Source organism: Crocuta crocuta, unplaced genomic scaffold (genome assembly GCF_008692635.1).
Source record: "Crocuta crocuta isolate KB4526 unplaced genomic scaffold, BGI_CrCroc_1.0 scaffold231, whole genome shotgun sequence".
Classification (NCBI taxonomy): Eukaryota; Metazoa; Chordata; class Mammalia; order Carnivora; family Hyaenidae; genus Crocuta; species Crocuta crocuta.
In genome coordinates this window covers 7620992-7641025 of record NW_027528357.1, presented here as the reverse complement: position 1 = coordinate 7641025, position 20034 = coordinate 7620992, and the positions used below count along the sequence as shown (strand labels likewise).

General features: G+C 37.4%; 1 protein-coding gene across 1 annotated transcript in view; it reads left to right on the top strand.

The window, feature by feature from the left end:
• DSG4 (desmoglein 4) overlaps positions 1-13602 on the top strand; it is a 40071-nt gene extending 26469 nt beyond the window's left edge. Inside the window, exons 11-17 of the mRNA XM_077753855.1 lie at positions 413-552; positions 2391-2609; positions 5337-5642; positions 8269-8408; positions 8562-8625; positions 9917-10125; positions 12835-13602. Coding sequence (XP_077609981.1) covers positions 413-552; positions 2391-2609; positions 5337-5642; positions 8269-8408; positions 8562-8625; positions 9917-10125; positions 12835-13602 — 1846 coding nt within the window. The remainder of the gene's footprint in view (positions 1-412; positions 553-2390; positions 2610-5336; positions 5643-8268; positions 8409-8561; positions 8626-9916; positions 10126-12834) is intronic.
• The last annotated feature ends 6432 nt before the right edge of the window (positions 13603-20034 follow it).

Below are 20034 nucleotides of genomic sequence, written 5' to 3'. Positions count from 1 at the left end.
TTACACTATGTACAAAATATGAAAACCCCTAACAGGCCAAAAGTGAGGTACCCTAAAACTAATACACCTTAAAACTTAGGAAAAATGAAGGGTACCACGTGAAAATGAATAAAATATATTCCCTCAGTAGATATTGCTATACTAAACAAACCTGAAAGAGACTCATACATTTTAATAACAATTTTATTAAGAGCTAGAAGAGTAATAATTATGAAAATTTAAAATTCTGTTGTGAACCTGTGTATTAATATGTCAAACACTAACATTTTATTGATATATATACATTTTATAAACCAAAGCAATTATCACTGTAAAGCATACAAACACTATATTTAAGTTTAACACATTGTATGTGACCTAAAGTCATTAACTTTCATAAAAGCCAATGATGAACTTATTTATTCAAAAACAGGTATATCATAGGACATGATGCAGGCAGCTGGTTAAAAGTAGATTCAAGAACTGGTGAGATACAATTGTCTAGAGAATTTGATAAGAAGTCAAAATATATTACCAATGGGATATACACAGCAGAGATCCTGGCTGTAGATGGTAAGAAAATTCATTTTCAATATTTCAATAAAATTATTATTATTATTCCATTAAATATAAACATAATTATATCGATATTAAATTGACTCAAATAAAATATTTAGTATGTCTACAAGACTTACTGAGAGTTCTAAATACCTTAGATCAAGAACTGAACTCAGTCCACCCATACCATAATTTACATTTAAGTCATAATTTATTTTACCTACTTCCAAAAAAGAACTGTATGTGGTTTACAGCAGAAGGCATAAAAGTTTAAGTCTATAAGTAAAATTCAGTTTCTGCTTATGGCCTCATTTCTTGAGATGCTTCATCCAACTTTCAGAATATGTTAGGAATGTTTACGTAAAGGAAGAGCTACAAGGTGTACACAAAGTTCATTTGGAATGACTTATGAGAAAGTCAGTGTCCCAAAGAGTATAGTTATTTTAGAACCACTAAAACTGAGCTATAATGAGAGGCCTGTGTAACTGCTGCTTGAGTAAACATGTTGTCCAAAGTAAGAAGTTAAAGCACAAGATTATTCAAAATATAAGAGCCAAATTAAAAGTCGTAAGAGCAGATGCACTGAACTAACTTGTAACTGAGCTGCTTCTCACGGGAAAATCTATTAAGCATTCCTTTTTGGTGATAGCAACAGGAGTTTATTCATTTCCAATAGTTAATCATTCTCTGAACAGTGCCTAGGAAACCAGCTGCTACAGAGCAAAACAGAAAAAGGTCAGTAACCAGGAAAGCAGAGAGAAAATAGATGTTCCAGATATATACCTAATAGAAGATAGATACTGTAGGTTTGCATTGTTTACGTCTTAGCTTTACAGTAGCCAAAGAAAAAGATAAATGGACAGTAAAAGATTTAAAAGAGAAACCGTGATGATCCCCAAGTAATTATAGTCTTTACATTGTGGTATTCATTCTGTGTCACTTCTAACACTTGGGTCAGTTGTGGAAATATTATAGTCTTATTTGTTATCAGAATACTAGAAAGGCACTTCCTTAACTGGACTCTAACCATGTTGATCACAGCCTATGTTTGCATATTGGTCATATGTGCATATCGTCAAAAAGTAAATTAAGAGGGAGGAAAAAAAACTATCAAAATGTATCAACAGAAAACTAAAAACAAGGGCTATTGTTTACTTGCCTAAGCAGAGTTTCTGCACAGGCACAAGTCAGCCGGATGGAAAAGTGAGCTAAAAATCCAAATTCCCATTTCTTTCTCTTTCGTCCTTTCTAATAAACTATATTAACCCAAAATTTGTTTCGAATGGGTTAGGAAAAAAATGTAATAGATTTATATTTGTTTTCAGAAGTGCCATTTCAGAGAGAAATAGCATCTAATGGATGGAATTAAACAGTAAAACAGAAAGAAAATATATACAATTATTTAATTTTAATATTTTCCTACAAACACAGAAATCAATAAGCATCTTGAATGGAAGGCTCTAGGCTAGACTGGGAGTCTCATTTATGGGGACAGCATAAGACTAGAAAGGTGTTAAACCTGTTTTGAAAGACAGTTAATTTTGCATCTTGGGATGTGTAGGAGTTGGCTGAATGGAGATGAAAAATATTTGGGGAAGGATGAGTCCACAAGAGTCCTGGGCTAGGAAGAAATTTGTTCCAAGAATTAAAAAGAAACCATTGTGGTTAGAAGGTAGTGAGCAAGGACAAGAGTGGCCCCAGGTCATTGAAGTAAGCAGGAACTCATCATGCACCACCTCAGAAGTCATTCATGCTATTCCTCTGAGCTGTGGCATCATCATAGAATATAAGAAAGAATCTTCTTTCTCCCTGACACCATTTACCCCAACACTCATGATGCTTTGCGGTTTCAGATGGCTCTGGGAAAACGGCAACAGGAACCATATGTATCGAAGTTCCTGATATTCATGATTACTGTCCAGTCATTTTTGCTGAAAGTAAATACATCTGCATTGCCTCTCCATCGATCCTTATCTCTGTTTATGATCATTCTTACGGGGCTCCCTTTACCTTCTGTGTGGCTGATCAGCCACCGGGGACAGCTGACTTGTGGGATATCAGATCAATAAATGGTAAGTGGAATCCAAACTTGCTCATAAAGACCAAAAGCAAAAATAATTACCAAATAATTAGGCAAGTCATGTCATAACACTTTCTATCTCTGTTTCTATGATTCTTGTCATATTCATATTAAATGAGAAAATCTTTCATATTCACACTTAGGATATTTGAAAAAATTTTAAACTGAAATAAAAGTAAACATGTTTTATCAATACTGCAACTACAAATATTAGTATGTAAATATCAGTTTATCTGTCATTTTATATGGTGTGCTAAACCAATATTTGATCAGTTTGAAATAAACAGAGTGCTTGACTAATTCACCATATGTCACAATTCCCTACTCTGAGTTATTTCAGGCAAATCACTTAAAAGTTTCTGCAACTCAAGTATTCCACAGATACAATTACATATTTTCTAATATGATCATAAGATCAAGGCACATAAGATCAATAAAATTCTTTTTAGAAATAGTGATGAGCTCAGACTCTTTGTAAAGGTAAAAGTTTAAATCCAAATTGCTCAATATGAGAAGAATGGTTAGGCAAACAGTAGTACATATATATTATTAAGGTATGGTACATACAGTATTAAAATTAGAATTATGTGAGAATTTAGATACAAGGAAATACATAATCCAAAGTACTTAAAGAGTAAAGATACCCAAATAATATGTATGTTTGTGCTATTACTATATAAAAATAAATGGCTGAAATTGATTTAAAAAATGAGAGTAAATTTTAGACAACATAACATTTTATATACTTTATGTTCTATTTCCCTGAGATGTTAAATGTACATAGAAATGAAAAGCTATCAAGGAGAACTCATTTGAGCTGCAATAGCTCTCTAATCTCATATTCATTTGAGGCAACAGTAAAGATTTTTAGAGGGGTCAGACGCCAGAGCCCAAGGTGAGAGGAAACACTTCCCACCTCCCAAGGCCACTAAGCTTTTCCATTCATAGAATGGAGAAACCCTAAGATGACGCCAGAAAAAATGCCACCATTAAGGACTTAGGCAAAAGAGAAAATTAGCGGGTGCCTGGGTGGCTCAGTCAGTTAAGCCACTGACTTCAGCTCAGGTCACAATTTCATGGTTTGTGGGTTTGAGCCCCACATTGGGCTCTGTGCTGAGAGCTAGCTCACAGCCTGGAGCCTGCTTTGGATTCTGTGTGTGTCTCTCTCTGGCTCTCCCCTGCTCACGTTGCCCCCCACACCCTCTCAGAAATAAATTTTTAAAAATATTAAATAAAAAGAAAATTAGGCAACTTGTTTTCATAAGAAAATCTGGTTCTTTTCCACAAAATCATTTCAATATTTTAAAAAGCTAAGCACATGGAAGTAGCCCCATTAAAAATCAAAACAACTTTGGGGCTCCTGGTGGCTCAGTCGGTTAAGCATCTGACTTTGGCTCAAGTCATGATCTGATAGTTTGTGGTTTTGAGCCCTGCGTCGGGGTCTGTGCTGACAGCCAGCTCAGAGCTTGGAGACTGTTTTGGATTCTGTGTCTCCCTCTCTCTCTGACCCTCCCCTGCTCACACTGTGTCTCTCTCTCTATCTCAGGAATAAGTAAAAAACATTAAAAAAATTTTTTTAAATCAAAACAACTTTGAATTCACCTCTCCTATAAAGTCCAATATCTCACTGATAAATAACAACTTCTAGCCACTTTTTCCTCATTAAGATCCTAGATATTATGAGTAAAAATAAAAGAAAAAAGGCTCTATGTGGAGGTTTGGAAAGGTATTCAAATTATATCATAGATTTTCCATTAAAAAGTATAATCACATTGGAGAGAATATTCCAAAAGTCCTGTTTCAATGTTGGTGTTAAAGAACAGAATAAACTTTCACTTAATCTGCTATAACATTGCTTCATTCAACTCTTACTTTGTGCATAAGCTATATTTTGGTAGACATATATGGCTTATCATATAACTAAGTAAAATTAACAAACCATAATATTTATAATTATTGCATATTATGGATTTATCAATTAATATTCATGGCTTAGGTGTACATTTAATCATCTCTAAGCCCTCTTTGGGTTGATAAGTAAATTTCAACCTATGTTTTAAGCAATAGTTTCTATACAAATTGATAGGCAATGGTAACACAAAAAAAATTTGGAAAATAATAGTTATTGAAAAAATTTTAATTTAAATGATAGGACTGCAATTTTGAATAAGAGATAAATAATAGTCTTCAGGAGGGTATTTGCAAACTGTAATCCTAAAGAGAAAACTTCCAGTATTTCCTTTCAGCTCAATATTCTTCATTCATTGGACAAATATTTATTGAATGCACATAATATGCCCAATAATATTGCTTTGGAAATAAACAACAGGACCCCAGACTGCTTCATAGAAATAACAATTCAGAGGTGCCTGGGTGGCTCAGTCGGTTAAGTGTTCAACTCTTGACTTTGGCTCTGGTCATGATCTCATGGTCATAGGACTGAGCCCCCGTGCCTGGTTCTGTGCCAACAGCATGGAATCTGCTTGGGATTCTCTCTCTCACTCTCTCTCAAAATAAATAAACTTTAATAAAAAAAAGAAATAACAATTAAGCAGCAAAAAGTATTGAACAATTCATTATAAATGTTTATAAATTAAGTAAAGGATGCCATATGACAAAGAGAGTATGAAAACATCAGGCCTTAGGTTAGTCTTGGGTATTATGAAGCGTTATTCTAAGGAATTTCCATTTATTTTCTCTGTCCTCTCTTTCTTTTCAGCTACCTCTGCAATCCTGATGGCTGAGCAGCTTTTATACCCCACAGTTTACCAAATCCCAATCATAGTGAAGGACAGCTTTAACAGAGCATGTGAATTGCCACAGATCGTGGAATTAGAGGCCTGCGATTGTGACGACAACCACATATGTTTGTACTCTAGTACCACGGGCATCAACACAGGAGACGGCAGCTCAGTGACCAGTGATATATATGGGACCATCACTGATGACCACATTGAGGGTTCAAATGTTGGTCTTGGACCAACAGGGATTGGCATGATCGCTCTGGGACTCTTACTACTGCTTTGTAAGTACTGGATTGAATCTCCGTTTTCAGCAGTTCTTCAAAATAAGAATGTAACCAGGCCCACTGGGATGGCTAGGTTCATTTGGCCATTTCTTTTTGGTATCTATAGCAATTCTTGTGGGAAATTTCAAAATAAACAATGGGACTAATAAGGGCATGTACCTGTTCAATAATGATGATTAGAGTTAGTGAGGGTCATAAAGATGAAAAACACAACAAATTTGTAAGTATAATATAGCAAAACAGAGAGTAAATCCTATAATGAAAAATTCAGCAAAGTGCTTTAAGAGAGATAGAAGCAATTAAGTCCAAGTGGGAAGGCTGGGAGTCTTTATGGAGAAGTCTTTATGGCTTCAAGCCAGGCCCTAAAAGCTAAAGATTTTCTTAGAAGGAGGATGATATCTGGAGACATCTGAAAGGAATAACACAATCATAAACAGGGAGAGGGATGGAAGGACATAGAACACTTGGAAAGTTGACAGGTCTAAAAGATAGGCTGGGATCCATCTGCAGGAATGTTCGTGATAAGCGAAACATTCTGGGCTTCAGTCCACAGGCAATGAGAAATCAGTGAGACTGTGTGAGATCAGGTGACCTGTGTTCACTCTGGTATAACAGGAAGCAGACAGAAGAGCTTAGAAGAAAGAATTAGCCTCTGGACTCTTGACAGGAGTTCATTTTAGGTCCTCCCCCCAATACTTTAGATTTTGGGGAAATCAAAAATTGGATTCTAAAATTAATGACTAAATCCTTCAAACTATAGCATTAGCACGTTCCAATGGGTAAGTATAAACTAAAATATTATCATTTTGAGGAATGAAAAAAAACAAATGACTTTTGGGCAGACTTTCTTCTCTTAAAATAATATGAATTTGCAAGATTCTACCAGGATTATGAGTGATTATCATAATGATATTGGAGATATTTTTCCAAAACATGACAAAAGCAGATGAGTCAAGGTGTCACCTTGCCTTTAGGCCAGTGGTTCTTGGGGCACCTGGGTTGCTGGGTCACTTAAGCATCTGGCTTTGGCTCAGATCATGATGTTGCAGTTTGTGAGTTTGAGCCCCACATTGGGCTCTGTGGTGCAGCTCCGACCGTGGACCCTGCTTTGGATTCTATGTCTCTCTGCCTCTCCCCGTTCATGCTCTGTCTCTCTCTCTCTCTCTCTCTCAAAAATAAACATTAAAAAAAAATTTAAGCCAGTGGTTCTCAATCCTTGCTGTACATTAGAATCATTGGAGGTCTTTAAAATTAATCATATTCAAGCAGGAGTACTCAAAATGAGACCCAAGTTATGGCATGGGTAAGCCCTCTAGTGAAGCTAATGTGTAGTTCGGGGATTAAAAATCCAGAATTAGACGCATTCCCAGAGGACTAGCATTCAAACTTTCATAACTGTTCCTTAATCAGGTCAAGAAAGCACAAGAGTTGTTATGCTGATTGTAGAATAGAAGTGGAAGACCCTTCTGGACAGTCATTTGCTCTCAGAGGGGAAGCCCGGGCTGTGTTTTGGAGGGGGAGGTGCAGTGTTGATAGTGAGAGGAGAGGTCCTTGACCCAAACTTATATTCTCAAAGGGCCATCATTCCACACTTTGGATATTTGCTCTGAGTGAGATCAACTGTTTCAGAAAAATCAGTAAAAGCCCTGACTCTGCAGCTTTGATATTTTCTTCCATACCTTTAATTAACTCAGTGGAATGTATGTTATATTAGGGAATTTGAAAAGTATAAAAAAACAACTAACCCAAAGAACTAAATTGAGTACATTCTAGAATCTTAGAAAACTTAAGAAAGGTCTATATTTCTGGATTAAAGTGTAGAACTGAGGTAAAGTTTTCATTATATTTTGTAGACAAGATCTTAAAATAAATGTAAAGCTCAATTAAATTTAGTGGGTGATAATTTGATTGGTTTTAAGTATAAATATAAGGGTTGAAGAAGAGTCCTATTTCTAGGTCCTATAACTGAAACCTGCATTCAATCTTTTTGATTACATATATTGATTATGTATTTATAGTGTATATATGATGTTTGGTTACGTGGATTTCTACATATCCGTTTTTATATGGATATGCAAATATATATACATATCCAGAGAGATAGTCTATGGGTATATATATATATATTCAGGCACCTGCACTTATACACATGCTCTTGGAGATAAATACATATTTATTCATGTGTGTACATAGGGTTGCAAATACGTATACATATGCAAATGATTACATGTGCGGACATACACACATATAAATGCACATGCATGCACATGGGGGACTAGGAATCAGAAAGCTAGATTTGAGCCCTGGATCTGCCAGCAGCCAGTTGGGAGTCTTGGAACAGAGGGAAGAAAGGGCCTGACTTTCCTAATCTATCAGTAAAGAACCCCAATTACCTGAAGCCCTGATCTTCGGTCCAGCTCTAAAAGTCTATGAGATTTGGTGGTTTTGTATATATAAACATAGACATGTATATTCAACTCTTCAGGGAAAACTGATGCTTTCTTATATTTATATTCATCCCTCTGCTTCTAAATATAATTCCACGTGTTTAAAAAATGATACATTCAGTGAGTTGCTAAATTGAGCAACAGCATGTGAAGGGTCTATCTGCTTTCTTGGGCAGTGGCGCCACTCCTGCTCCTCATGTGTTGCTGCAAACGAAGACAGCCCGAAGGCCTGGGGACGAGGTTTGCTCCGGTGCCCGAGGGGGGAGATGGAGTGATGCAGACCTGGGGGATAGAAGGGGCCCACCCCGAAGACAGGGTGAGTTGATGGCCATGTTCCAGAGTGGGTTGGGGTTTCAGTGCAAGCGAGCACATCTTGACAATTGTACGACACATGAAAAGAAAAATATGTCATTTTTTGTGTGTTTCACATAAAGCATTTATTTTAAAAATTGTTTTTCTTTCTTTTCAGGATGTGTCAAATATATGTGTACCAATGACAGCCTCTAATACCCAGGATCGTATAGATTCTTCCGGTCAGTAGACACCAAAATCTGTGTTTCTTGTTAAAATTTGCAAAATTATTTAACCTGATAAATCTCACATATAAAAAAAAACAGTATATTTGCCAATCTTTTTGGATGATAGCATAATGAGAGGGCAAGTGACATGTTTGAAGTCATTGCTTTACTTTTCTTAAACTACAGGCAGTGGAGTACGGGGTAGCAATTTAAAAGGCAAACTCTAGAACCAGAATGTTTGAATTTGATCCCTAGCTATGCGCTTGGGCCAGGATTTAACCTTTCTGGGCCTCATTTTCCTTATCTCTGAAACTGAGTTTATGACAGCACCTGCTTCAAGGTGTCACTGTGAAGAGTGATACACACACATATATACATATTATGTATGATAGATATATAATGTATGTATTGTATATTATATAAGTTATCTGTAAATTATAAATAAGTTATCTATAAATAACTTACATAATATACATCACAAAATATACACATATATATGTACATACAAAATATGTATATATATATTACAAAAAAAACTTTAGAACAGTACCTTGCACAGAGAGCTACTGGAGCCATTATCTGTAATACAAGCTGTTCAAAAATAAAAATAATAAGAGAAAAGAAAAAAGCAGCCAATATCTTCTTCTAATAACACACTGAAGAACTTTTCTTAAATCCACACATGTATTTGCCTCACCAGACATATTCTCCAACTTTACCAGTTCCATGGTATGCCTAGGAATACTGTAAAATACTCAGCTAGTGGGCAATGACTGAACTAAGTAGAGAGGTTGTTCTAGGATAGACATGAGAGTCCTCCATGGTGGTTCCTCAGTATTCCAAACCAGACTCTGATGTAAAGAGCAACTGAACCCTCCTATGAAAGCCAGCTCTCCCTCCAGCACTGGAGTGAATGAGGTCTGTTTCAGTTTCTACTGGCCTTGCTGTGAGGTGCTCCTGAGGGGGGTGCAAGCCCCCTCAGACCGGCCAGGGAGCTTGCCAGAGGCGGTGACAGAAGGACTGGTGCAGAGAGGCAGAGGCCCTGCTCCCCTTGGCTGGTTCCATACCTGACACTCTAGGGCAAATGTGAGGCCACGTCCAAAAGCTGGCTCCCTCTGTATGATTTACTGACTTTCATTTTATGAGCTAAGAGTGAGTAGAGTTTGAACGGCTCCTGGCCTTGCTTTCCAGGACCCACTCACGTCGTGTGGTGGTGTAACATGGCAGACAGTGGCTGGCAGTGTTTGACATGGATGAACAGTGCAGGCCACTCAAGCACGGTTCCGTGAACACCCTCTCCTTTCAGAAATCTACACGAACACCTACGCGGGCGGAGGAACGGTGGAAGGCGGTGTGTCAGGAGTGGAACTGAACACAGGCCTCGGGACAGCCGCCGGCCTGGCGGCTGGAGGATCCGCAGGAGCTCGACGGAGGAGGAGTTCCACAACAGGAACCCAGTGGGAATACGCAGACACGGGCCTGAACATGGCTTTCCTGGACAGCTATTTCTCTGAGGTAATCCCCCTGCACACGGCTACATAAAATAGTCTTGAGACGGAATGGTAACAATGACGGCAATAGGTTCTTCTGAAATACATTCAATTATTCTCAACTCTACCTCAATCCTGAATAAAAAGTACGTCATTTCTCCTTAGAATACAGAAAGCCAATTTGCCACAAAGCATTAAGTATTCAATTGACATACAACCATCTTACTATTGTGGAAAAGGCTAGCATCTCTCATTATTCCTTACTTCATTTTTTCCCATTTTTCTGTCTTCTGTCTCCTGGTTTTACCACTTGGTTTCCCATTACAGCAGCAAAACAGGAAGACCCTGATCAAGAAAAAAAAAATGTGTATCCATGTCCTCTATTTATGGTGTCCTTCCTACCCTGCAGGTACCTCCAATGAAAGGAGGAAAAAAAATAAATTAAAAACCAGGACTGGGAAAGGAAGAGAATGGTAACTCAGAAACAGAGCATCAGCATGACTTGGTGATAGATCAGGGCCTAGAATCCCAGTCTCCTATTCTCTCTCCAGTGCCCCGTCCCCAAGGGATATGTGTCCCTCACTAAGAGAAGGGATCATAGGTCTGAGCATCCCAAAGAAGAAAGCTCCGTAGGCATTGGGTTGGCCTACCAGGGTAGCACAAAGGGTAAATAAATCCCCTGTGAATCTCTATATAGTATGTTTATTTCATTTAAGAGCAATCCATTTCATCCCATATTTCAACTAGTCTGTTTTATTCCCTATGTGGTAATACATGAGTTATTACCTGCTACTAACAACAACAACAGAAATGCTAAGGATGTTGTTGTAACTGTCAGCTATACCTTAAAATTATCAATTATTTAAATGAGTGATAGATATCACTAAGTACACTCAATAAGTGGGCACAAATTATATGTCATAGAAATGTCATAGAAATTATATTTAATGAATCATTCATAAAATTCACACCAACATTAAAAGAGCTTTACCATTAATGTCAAAATTCCACTGGACACTTTATCCGTTGGTTACAACTGGTGCCTGATATGTTAAATAAAATCAAAATCTGTTCTCCTTTCCCTATGAGCACTTGAGGTCATCCTTCCCAAAACATTTTAGGGTCACCTGGGTGGCTCAGTCGGGTAAGCGTCTGACTTCAGCTCAGGCCATGATCTCACGGTTCATGGGTTCGAGCCCCACATTGGGCTTTGTGCTGACAGCTAGCTCAGAGCCTGGAGACTGTTTCGGATTCTGTGCCTCCCTTTCTCTCTGACCCTCCCTGCTCGCACTGTCTCTCTCTCTCTCAGAAATAAATAAAAAACATTTTAAAAAATTAAAAATAACATTCTAGCTCTACACTTAAAAAAATGGCACTTTATTTCAGGGGTGCCTGGGTGGCTCAGTTGGTTAAGCATCTGACTCTTGGTTTCGGCTCAGGTCATGATCTCAGGGTTTGTGAGTTCAAGCCCCACATTGGGCTCTGTACTAACAATGCAGAAGCCTGCTTAGGATTCTTTCCCTCTCTCTGACCCTCCCCCACTCTCTCTCTCTCAAAAAAAAAAAAAAAACCTTAAAAAAAATGGCACTAGATTTCAGAGGTGGTGAGATGCAGCCTCTCCCTCTACCAGGTAAAACCTCTGCAGAACAGTACAGTGTTTCTTTTCTGCCACGTTTTACACCACTAGCCTCCACCCCCACAAGCAACTTGTGCCCCAGGCAAGAGGGGATTATCCTCTCACTGAGGTGTCATTTGAAAATATTAAACAGCAAAGTTTATGGTAATACCCAACTCATGAATAATTACTTTCAAGACTTAAAACCATATATTTTTATTGGTAGAATTTAGGGTCTCGTACAGACCAGTGGGTAAGCAGCATGATGTAGGGTAAAAAAGGATAGTTGGATTTGAGGTAGCATTCTATGATTATTTGAGTCTGGGGCATGCCATTCACTCTCTCTGGGCTTCTGGTTACCTTATTTATGAAACAGAGAGGGGGAAGATTATATCAGGCCCCATAGGATTTCATGGACTCAAAAGAACCATAGCGGCTGGGAGAAAGCATTCCCCTCCCCCTACCCTCTTCCCACAGACAAGTTCCCTTTCATTTGTTCTACATACAGGGCTCCTACCTAGGATTCCATTCAAAGGGTTTGTCATTAAAAGTAATTTGAAAATCACAGTAGATAACCTCTTAGTGCCTTCTTCCTGTTAACCTAACTCCAAAGACATCTTGGCTCTTTTTGCTTCCGTCACATAAAAGCACTGAACATTTGGACATAAGTCTCTGAAGCTTAAAGATACTTACATCTTTATTTTATACATGTTTTTCTTCCAACTTGATCAAATATCTCTTCTTAAATAAATAATATATTGAACATCACTAAATATATTTTGTTATTTCTAGACCCCCTTAGAAACAGGAGACTATAAATCCAAAAAGTTAAAACACTGTCTCTGACAAATTCAGATTGTCAAAATCTGAATAAATTATTATTTGTTAGCTTTCAAATAAGAGCAGTTCACATTTATTCGAAGTCTATGCACCACTAATACCCACTGATCTCCTTTAAAATTTCCAATTATTTAGAAATACAGCAAAAAATCATCAGGGTTTTTTTTAGTTCATTCCATTAAAATCTTCTCAGATCAGATGTCTCTAAAGCATTGTTGTTATTCTTTGGTTATTTTTTTTAAAGTAATTTCTAACTTCCTGTTTTGCCTCTAATTTTAGAAAGCATATGCTTATGCAGATGAAGATGAAGGTCGACCAGCCAACGACTGCTTGCTCATTTATGACCACGAGGGAGTAGGGTCCCCTGTTGGCTCCATTGGTTGCTGCAGTTGGATTGTGGATGATTTAGATGAAAGCTGCATGGAAACTTTAGACCCAAAATTTAGGACTCTTGCTGAAATCTGCTTAGACACAGAAATTGAACCATTTCCTTCACAGCAGGCCTGTATACCTATCAGTACTGACCTGCCTTTGCTGGGGCCTAATTATTTTGTTAATGAATCTTCAGGAATGACCCACTCTGAGGCTGAATTCCAGGCAGAAATGGCGATGCCGGAACCCATGATCCACGGGGATATCGTAGTGACGGAGACTTACACAACTGCTGACCCATGTGTGCAACCCACAACAATTGTTTTCGATCCTCAGCTTACACCCAATGTTGTAGTGACCGAAACAGTGATGGCACCTGTGTATGATGTTCAAGGGAATATCTGCATACCTGCTGAGTTAGCCAACACGCACAATGTAATCTATGCAGAGAGAGTGCTGTCTAGTCCTGCTATGCCTGACACGAGCAATGGTAGCATGACTGAAGGCTGTATGGGGCCTGTAATGAGTGGCAGTATTTTGGTAGGGCCAGAAATTCAAGTAACACAAATGATGAGTCCCAACATTCACATAAGCCAAACATCTGGCTCTACATCCCCAATGACATCTCGACACAGAGTAACGCGATATAGTAACATACATTACTCCCAACAGTAAGTGCTTTTTGGTCAGTATCCTATATGGACAGCTTGCACCTAGTGATCACCAACATACCCATCAAAGATGTATAATGTACTATGTTTAACATTTTAGCACAACAAATATTCAAACATTCTAAGATCAATGCCACTCTTTGAATATATCTTTCAGGGGGTGAATACGGCTAAGCACTTTAGATAAGCCTTTTGTAATTCTTTCTGGTTTTAAGTAACGTGCCATGAAATGTAAAGAAAATGTTTTATATCCTTTGATACTGTCTAATAAATAGCACATAACTCATAAGGTGAATCTTAGAGGTCTTAGGCCCATAGGACTGGTCACATAAACCAAGAAGTCCTCGTTCTTGGAGGTTGCAAAAGAAATCTTCCCTGCATTTACCAGTCGTATTTATCTTTAGAGAAATATTTCTATTAAAATCTGTTAATTGAAAAAGTGAATGAAGTACACATTTCTGAAAGATTTGAAAGGAAAATAGAGCAACTATCTTTAGAGACCTGAAGTCATTTGTCTCTTCAAACAGTTTCTCAAGATATGCAATATCTAGGGCATGATTAATATAATACAGGGAAAGCGTTTGCCAGCTGAATGTACCACTGAAAATGGTTCACTGGAAAGAATTATATATGCATAGATACATAAATCAATATGGATGAATTTGTATCGCACTTTATTGATTTATAGCAGTAACTGTAAAATAATTTAGGATAGTAAAAAGAATTATGACAACAGTGGAATACAATTCTTAGGGAAAGTAATAGAGTATTTCCTTCTTATGGGACTGTTTTCTCTATTCTTGCTAATTATGTCAGAAAACTGTATGAAATACGGTTATTTGGTCTCATTGACCTGGGTCGTTGAGCTTTCATTTTGCATTCAGATAGTCTCCAAAGCACCCCTGTAGTTATGCACATATTCAACAATATTTACTTAGAATCTACTCTGTGTGGAGTGTTGGTCTTGTGTGTGTGAATATATAGGGGAAGAAGACAAACGTGATTTCTCTCTTCATAGAACTTCTAACTCATTTCTAGACTTAAAACCCTGGGGAGACAGCTTTGGGTTCCTATCAAGAATAATTAACAAAATATTTAAATCCACTACCAAGTTGTGTCTCTCTTTAATATTGCTGCTTCTGCTGAATGAATACAATGGAAACACTTGCACAGAGAAGCACTCCCTGTAGGTATAAAGTGGGCTTGTGAAAAAGAAGTTCTAGCAAGACAGTTTTATTTAATTCTGTAAAATATGTAAACTATATAGTGGTAGCTATAATGTGACTAGTAAGACAATGCAAATGAAATAAACTTATTGTCAGGGCTTATTCCTTTTGGAAGCAAGTAACCACAGTGCTTCTTCCTCTATTTGTTCCTTTATAAATAAAACTACTGTAGAATTTAGAGCACCCCACATCACCTCTTGCCCAATTCTCTTATTTTACAGAAAAGGAATCTAGAACTAGAGAAGTAAAATGACCACAACCTGATAGTTGTGGTACAAAACCTTGAGGGCGTTGCTTGGGCAATCTGGCCAGTGTTTTAATATTATAACTTCATCAGTCAAGGAGAGGATCTAGTTTGGTCTGTTGCAGGATCTTTGCTATTTCCTAATTGAGAGAAAAACTGTCTATCAAAAAAATGAGGTTTTGTGAAGTCTAAATGCCGAATGGCTAAAACAGTATAATGCCAGAAGGTTATTTATATGTTTTCTCATCTTTTCCAAATCATATGTATTACCAGTTGTTATAGTCATTCCATACTGCAGTTATTCACAACCAAGATTCTTCTATATTTCATAACTCTATAATTTGATGAATCCATAGCATAGCCAAGGAGCATTATGGCCACTTTAACAGTCAGCAATCAGCCCTGTAAAATGTCACATGCATTCAGTCCTATGGCATATCCTGATGTGCATATTTCTCTTTTGAAGTTTGCATTGTATTGGGCCAATAATGTTTAAAATTATGAAAAAACTAGTGAATAATTAAATGTAAGGTGCTAATGGTATTAAAACGGAAAATACTTTAAGATTGAGAAATTAAGAAAACAGCACTATGCATAAGCGTTTCACTGGAATCACTTGTGAGAAGGATGAGAAAATTTCTCCATGCTTTTTCTTCTATCAATACACAAAGATTTAAGGGTGCTTCTAAAAGAGATAATCTGCATCTGGTGGATGTTTTCCCTTATACTATTCATGGAAACAAGACCACAGCCATTTCATTTTCTCTTTTAACATTATCAGTGAAGAGGAACTCCTCCATCATTCCAAGACAGTCAGTATCACTCACATATGACTTAAGCCTCTGAAATTGCGTATTTTTAAAATATCATTCCAAACAAACAAGGAAAGCAAGATTTCCTCTTCACTGCTGAAGAGTTAGGATACTGATTTATCTAGGATATAAGGATGATATAGCACTTATTTTAAGGTTTGAAAATGAACCCAAAAGCCCAAGAAATGAGATTTAATTAATAAATATAATAATATATGGTTTCAGTCATATCTCTTACCCTAGATAATTACCTGTAGGGAAAGCATTATCAAATGCATAAATGGTTCACTTAGAAAAGTTTTATTAGGTGAAGGGAAAGGAAGACATTAAGAAGACAGAGTATTTAAAAACTTGTTTCCAAAAAAAAATTTTTTTTTTAATTTCCTTTTCAGGTGCCTGGGTGGCTCAGTCAGTTAAGCCTCAGACTTCATCTCAGGTCATGATTTCGCATTCTATGAGTTCGAGCCCCATGTTAGCTCTGTGCTGACAGCTCAGAGCCTGGAGCCTGCTTCAGATTCTGGGTCTCCTCTCTCTCTGCCCCTCCCATGTTAGTGCTCTGTCTCTCTCTGTCTCTCAAAAATAAATGTTAAATTTTTTAAAAAGATTAAAAAAAAATCCTCTTTTGGGTTAGATATTTCTGATTGCAATGTATTCCTGAATGTAATAATGTTTTATATATTTCTTCAATAAAAATTATGTGATAAAGAAAGAAATGTTTCATTTCCTCTTTGGTGCATGTAATGTTCTACACACAAACACACATCTAGACAACTTTTTTCCCCAACAAACAACTAGACAACTTTTTTCCCCATCATGTTACTAGGTGATTATCATCTCTATCGTTATGTGTATAACACAGGAGCATGGATTCATTTGTAAAATGAAATTCAGAATAATCATTTACTTACTGACAGTAAAATTTGTCAGTAAAATCATTATTTTCTTACTAGATGCTCACTATAAATTAACAAGTCAACTGAATAAATTCCAGAAACTGCTCTAGACATTGTATGTGTTAGAGAATTAAATATCCTCTTTTTCCCACTGGATTTAAATTCAATAAGATTGTCATTATTGTTCCTCTTCTACCAGAGGCACTAATTTCTGTTGAAGTAAGAAAAGAATAATTAACTTCAATAAGGGGGATTGAGGAAAGCTCCTTGAAGATGGTGAGATCTGAAGGAGGCCAAACAGAATGTCATCTGACAGGGCTTCCAAAGGTATAAAAACTAAAAACATAGCACATTCAAAAAATATTGAGTGGTCAAATGACATGTAATAAAAAAATGTTTGAAGCAAAATAGGCATTATAAAATTAGTTCATAGTCAGCCATTTTATACGATGCTTACTATACTAATTACTCAGAATAATATTATCCTATTAAATTCCTAAAACAACACTATACGGTATAACTGATATCCATCTCATATGTGAGGACATTAAGCAAAAAGAACTTCTTATTTTTATGTAGAGCTTAGTGAGTAGCAGAGTTAAAATTCAAACCCAGGATGGCCTACTCTTATTCTTTTTTTTAAATTTTTTAAAATTTTATTTATTTTTTAAATGAATTTATTTTTGAGAGACAGAGAAATACAGAGCATGAGTCAGGGAGGGGCAGAGAGAGAGGGAGACACAGAATCTGTAACAGTTTCCAGGCTCCCAGCCGTCCCAGCCATCAGCACAGAGCCCAGCATAGGGCTTGAACCCACAAACCACAAGATCACGGCCTGAAGTCAGATGCTTAACTGACTGTGCCACCCAGGCGCCCCAGGCTTACTCTTATTCTTAACCTTGAAATTCTTCTGATTTAATTCTGGAAGGATATGTGAGAAAGGCACATGGTAGAGAATCTTGAATCCCATTAGGGGTTTGGTTTTAACTTGGTATAAAAGGAGGAACAAGTGAAATTTTGTGTGCTGGTAAATGGCCAGGTATTATTTTATTAGATGACACTGGGGCACCATCAGGAGGCCTCCCAACAGTTGGTGTGCTGTTGATCAGAGACACCGCCGAGGCCATCACTGAGGCAGAGAGCCTAGGATTCTCCAAAATGGCAACATTCCAAGCGAGCTTGCTGGCCCTAAAGCCTCAGAGATCTTCTTGGGTCATCACTGCAATGAGCAGGTATCTGTTGAGTGGTCTAACGTGACTCCAATCAGGGGCGCCTGGGTGGCTCATACAGTTGGACATTCGACTTGATTTCAGCTCAGGTTATGATTTCACAGTTTGTGGTACCGAGCCCCGTGTCCGACTCTGTGCTGACAGTGTAGAACCTGCTTGAGATGCTGTCTCTCCCCCTCTCTCTGCCTCTCTCCTGCTCATTCTCTCTCTCTCTCTCTCCCTCCCTCCAAGTGAATAAATAAACCTAATTTTTTTTAATATTATTAAAAATATTTTTCAACATCTATTTATTTTTGATAGAAAGAGACAGAACATGAGCAGGGGAGGGGTAAAAAGAGGGAGACACGGAATCTGAAGCAGGGTCCAGGCTACAAGCTGTCAGAACAGAGCCTAACTCAGGGCTCAAACTTATAAGCCGTGAGATCAAGACCTGAGCGGAAGTCAGACGCCACCGAGTGAACAACCACGGTGCCCCAGGTAATATTTAAAATGACTCTAAACTTTTTCTACACTGAATGTCCTTTACCCTTTTTTTTTTTAACTTTAAGTGAGGTGCGTGGACTATTTGCAGCTTCTAGAATAGGGCATGCTTTCTCATACCTCTGTCCCTCTGTCCCTCCTTGGTTCTTTTACCTGGAGCCCTCTTCACTCTGCTCATCTAAGTAGCTTGTTCCTCCTTACCCTTCAACACTCACCTCAAGCACTGCCACTCCTTGGGAGCATTTCCTGATAACTCTTTCACAGCCCAACCTGCTGGCTTAGCTAAGTCTCCTTGACTCCCACTAGTAACACGCTATTTGTCCTATGCCTTGAGAACAGCAGCACTGCTTTTCTCCAGGGTTAATAGAATGCCTAGTACACAGCATGTACTCATTAATTTTAGAAGTGAAGAATATGGTCCAATTCTCTCAGGCACCTAAAAGGAGGTGTCTGCAACTCAACAATATTGCGTCTTCATAGCAGTCCTTAGAATAATCTTTGAAATACTTGTGTAAATGTCACTCTTAGCAAGAAAATGCAAGTATATAACTCACAAAGACAGTTAATTTCAGGAGAAATTCACCTTTTGCAGGAAAAGTAATAAAGTTATTGAAAGCCTCATGTGCCTTTTGAAAGAAACTATGTTATAGCTGAATAAAATACACTTTAAAATGTTACAGAGAAAGTGATTTTAGGCAAGAAAAATACTTCAGAAAAAAGTTAAAATTTCTGAAACTTTGAGAGGCTGCTGATAATAAGATTACCTTTCATTAGAACAATTGATTGTGGGTTTTTTTCTCTTTCAAAACCATTTCTCCTCTTTAAGTTTGGTAACAAAATGTGTGTGTGTGTGTGTGTGTGTGTGTGTCTGTGTGTGTATACACAGAGTGTACAGCAAGAAAAAAAGAGTTCCCAATATTAAGATAAAGGTTCTTAACTTTTCATCAAAACAACCATTAAAAACCAAATAAATGAACTCTAAAAATTACACTTAACTTGTTACATGGCAAAAAACTCATTCCCAGAAAGCCAACACCTACTGTCACTAAATATGGTATAACTTCTTGAACATTACAATGTTCAAATGGTTCTTACAATATTTTAAACATAGACTAAATACAAAGCACAGATAATGAAAATTAATTTGCTAAGACAACTTCTTTAAATTCTATTTCAATTTGTTTGAAATGACAGTGAGACCGAAGAAACAATTCACATCGGAAGAGATCCCTGGTGGGTGGTTGCCAGTGCTTTTGTGGATTGCTAAGAAAGTGAACAAAAGATTGTGAGATGTCTTATCATTTTTAAAAAATATAAAGAGAAAGGCAATAAAACCCTTCTACTAATTACACATATAACTTCTCCTTTAGAGACAGAGACAGCAATTGTGTGGGCCTGAACTGCCGGCAGACAGGCATCCGTGCTAGCACAAAGTGCTTGTTGATCAGCTCGTATGTGGGTGGAACTGTGCACAGGAAGGCAACATAAAGGTGCCAATATATAATGTGGATAAAGTGAGTTGAATCATAGTGGAACAAATGAAAATTGTGGA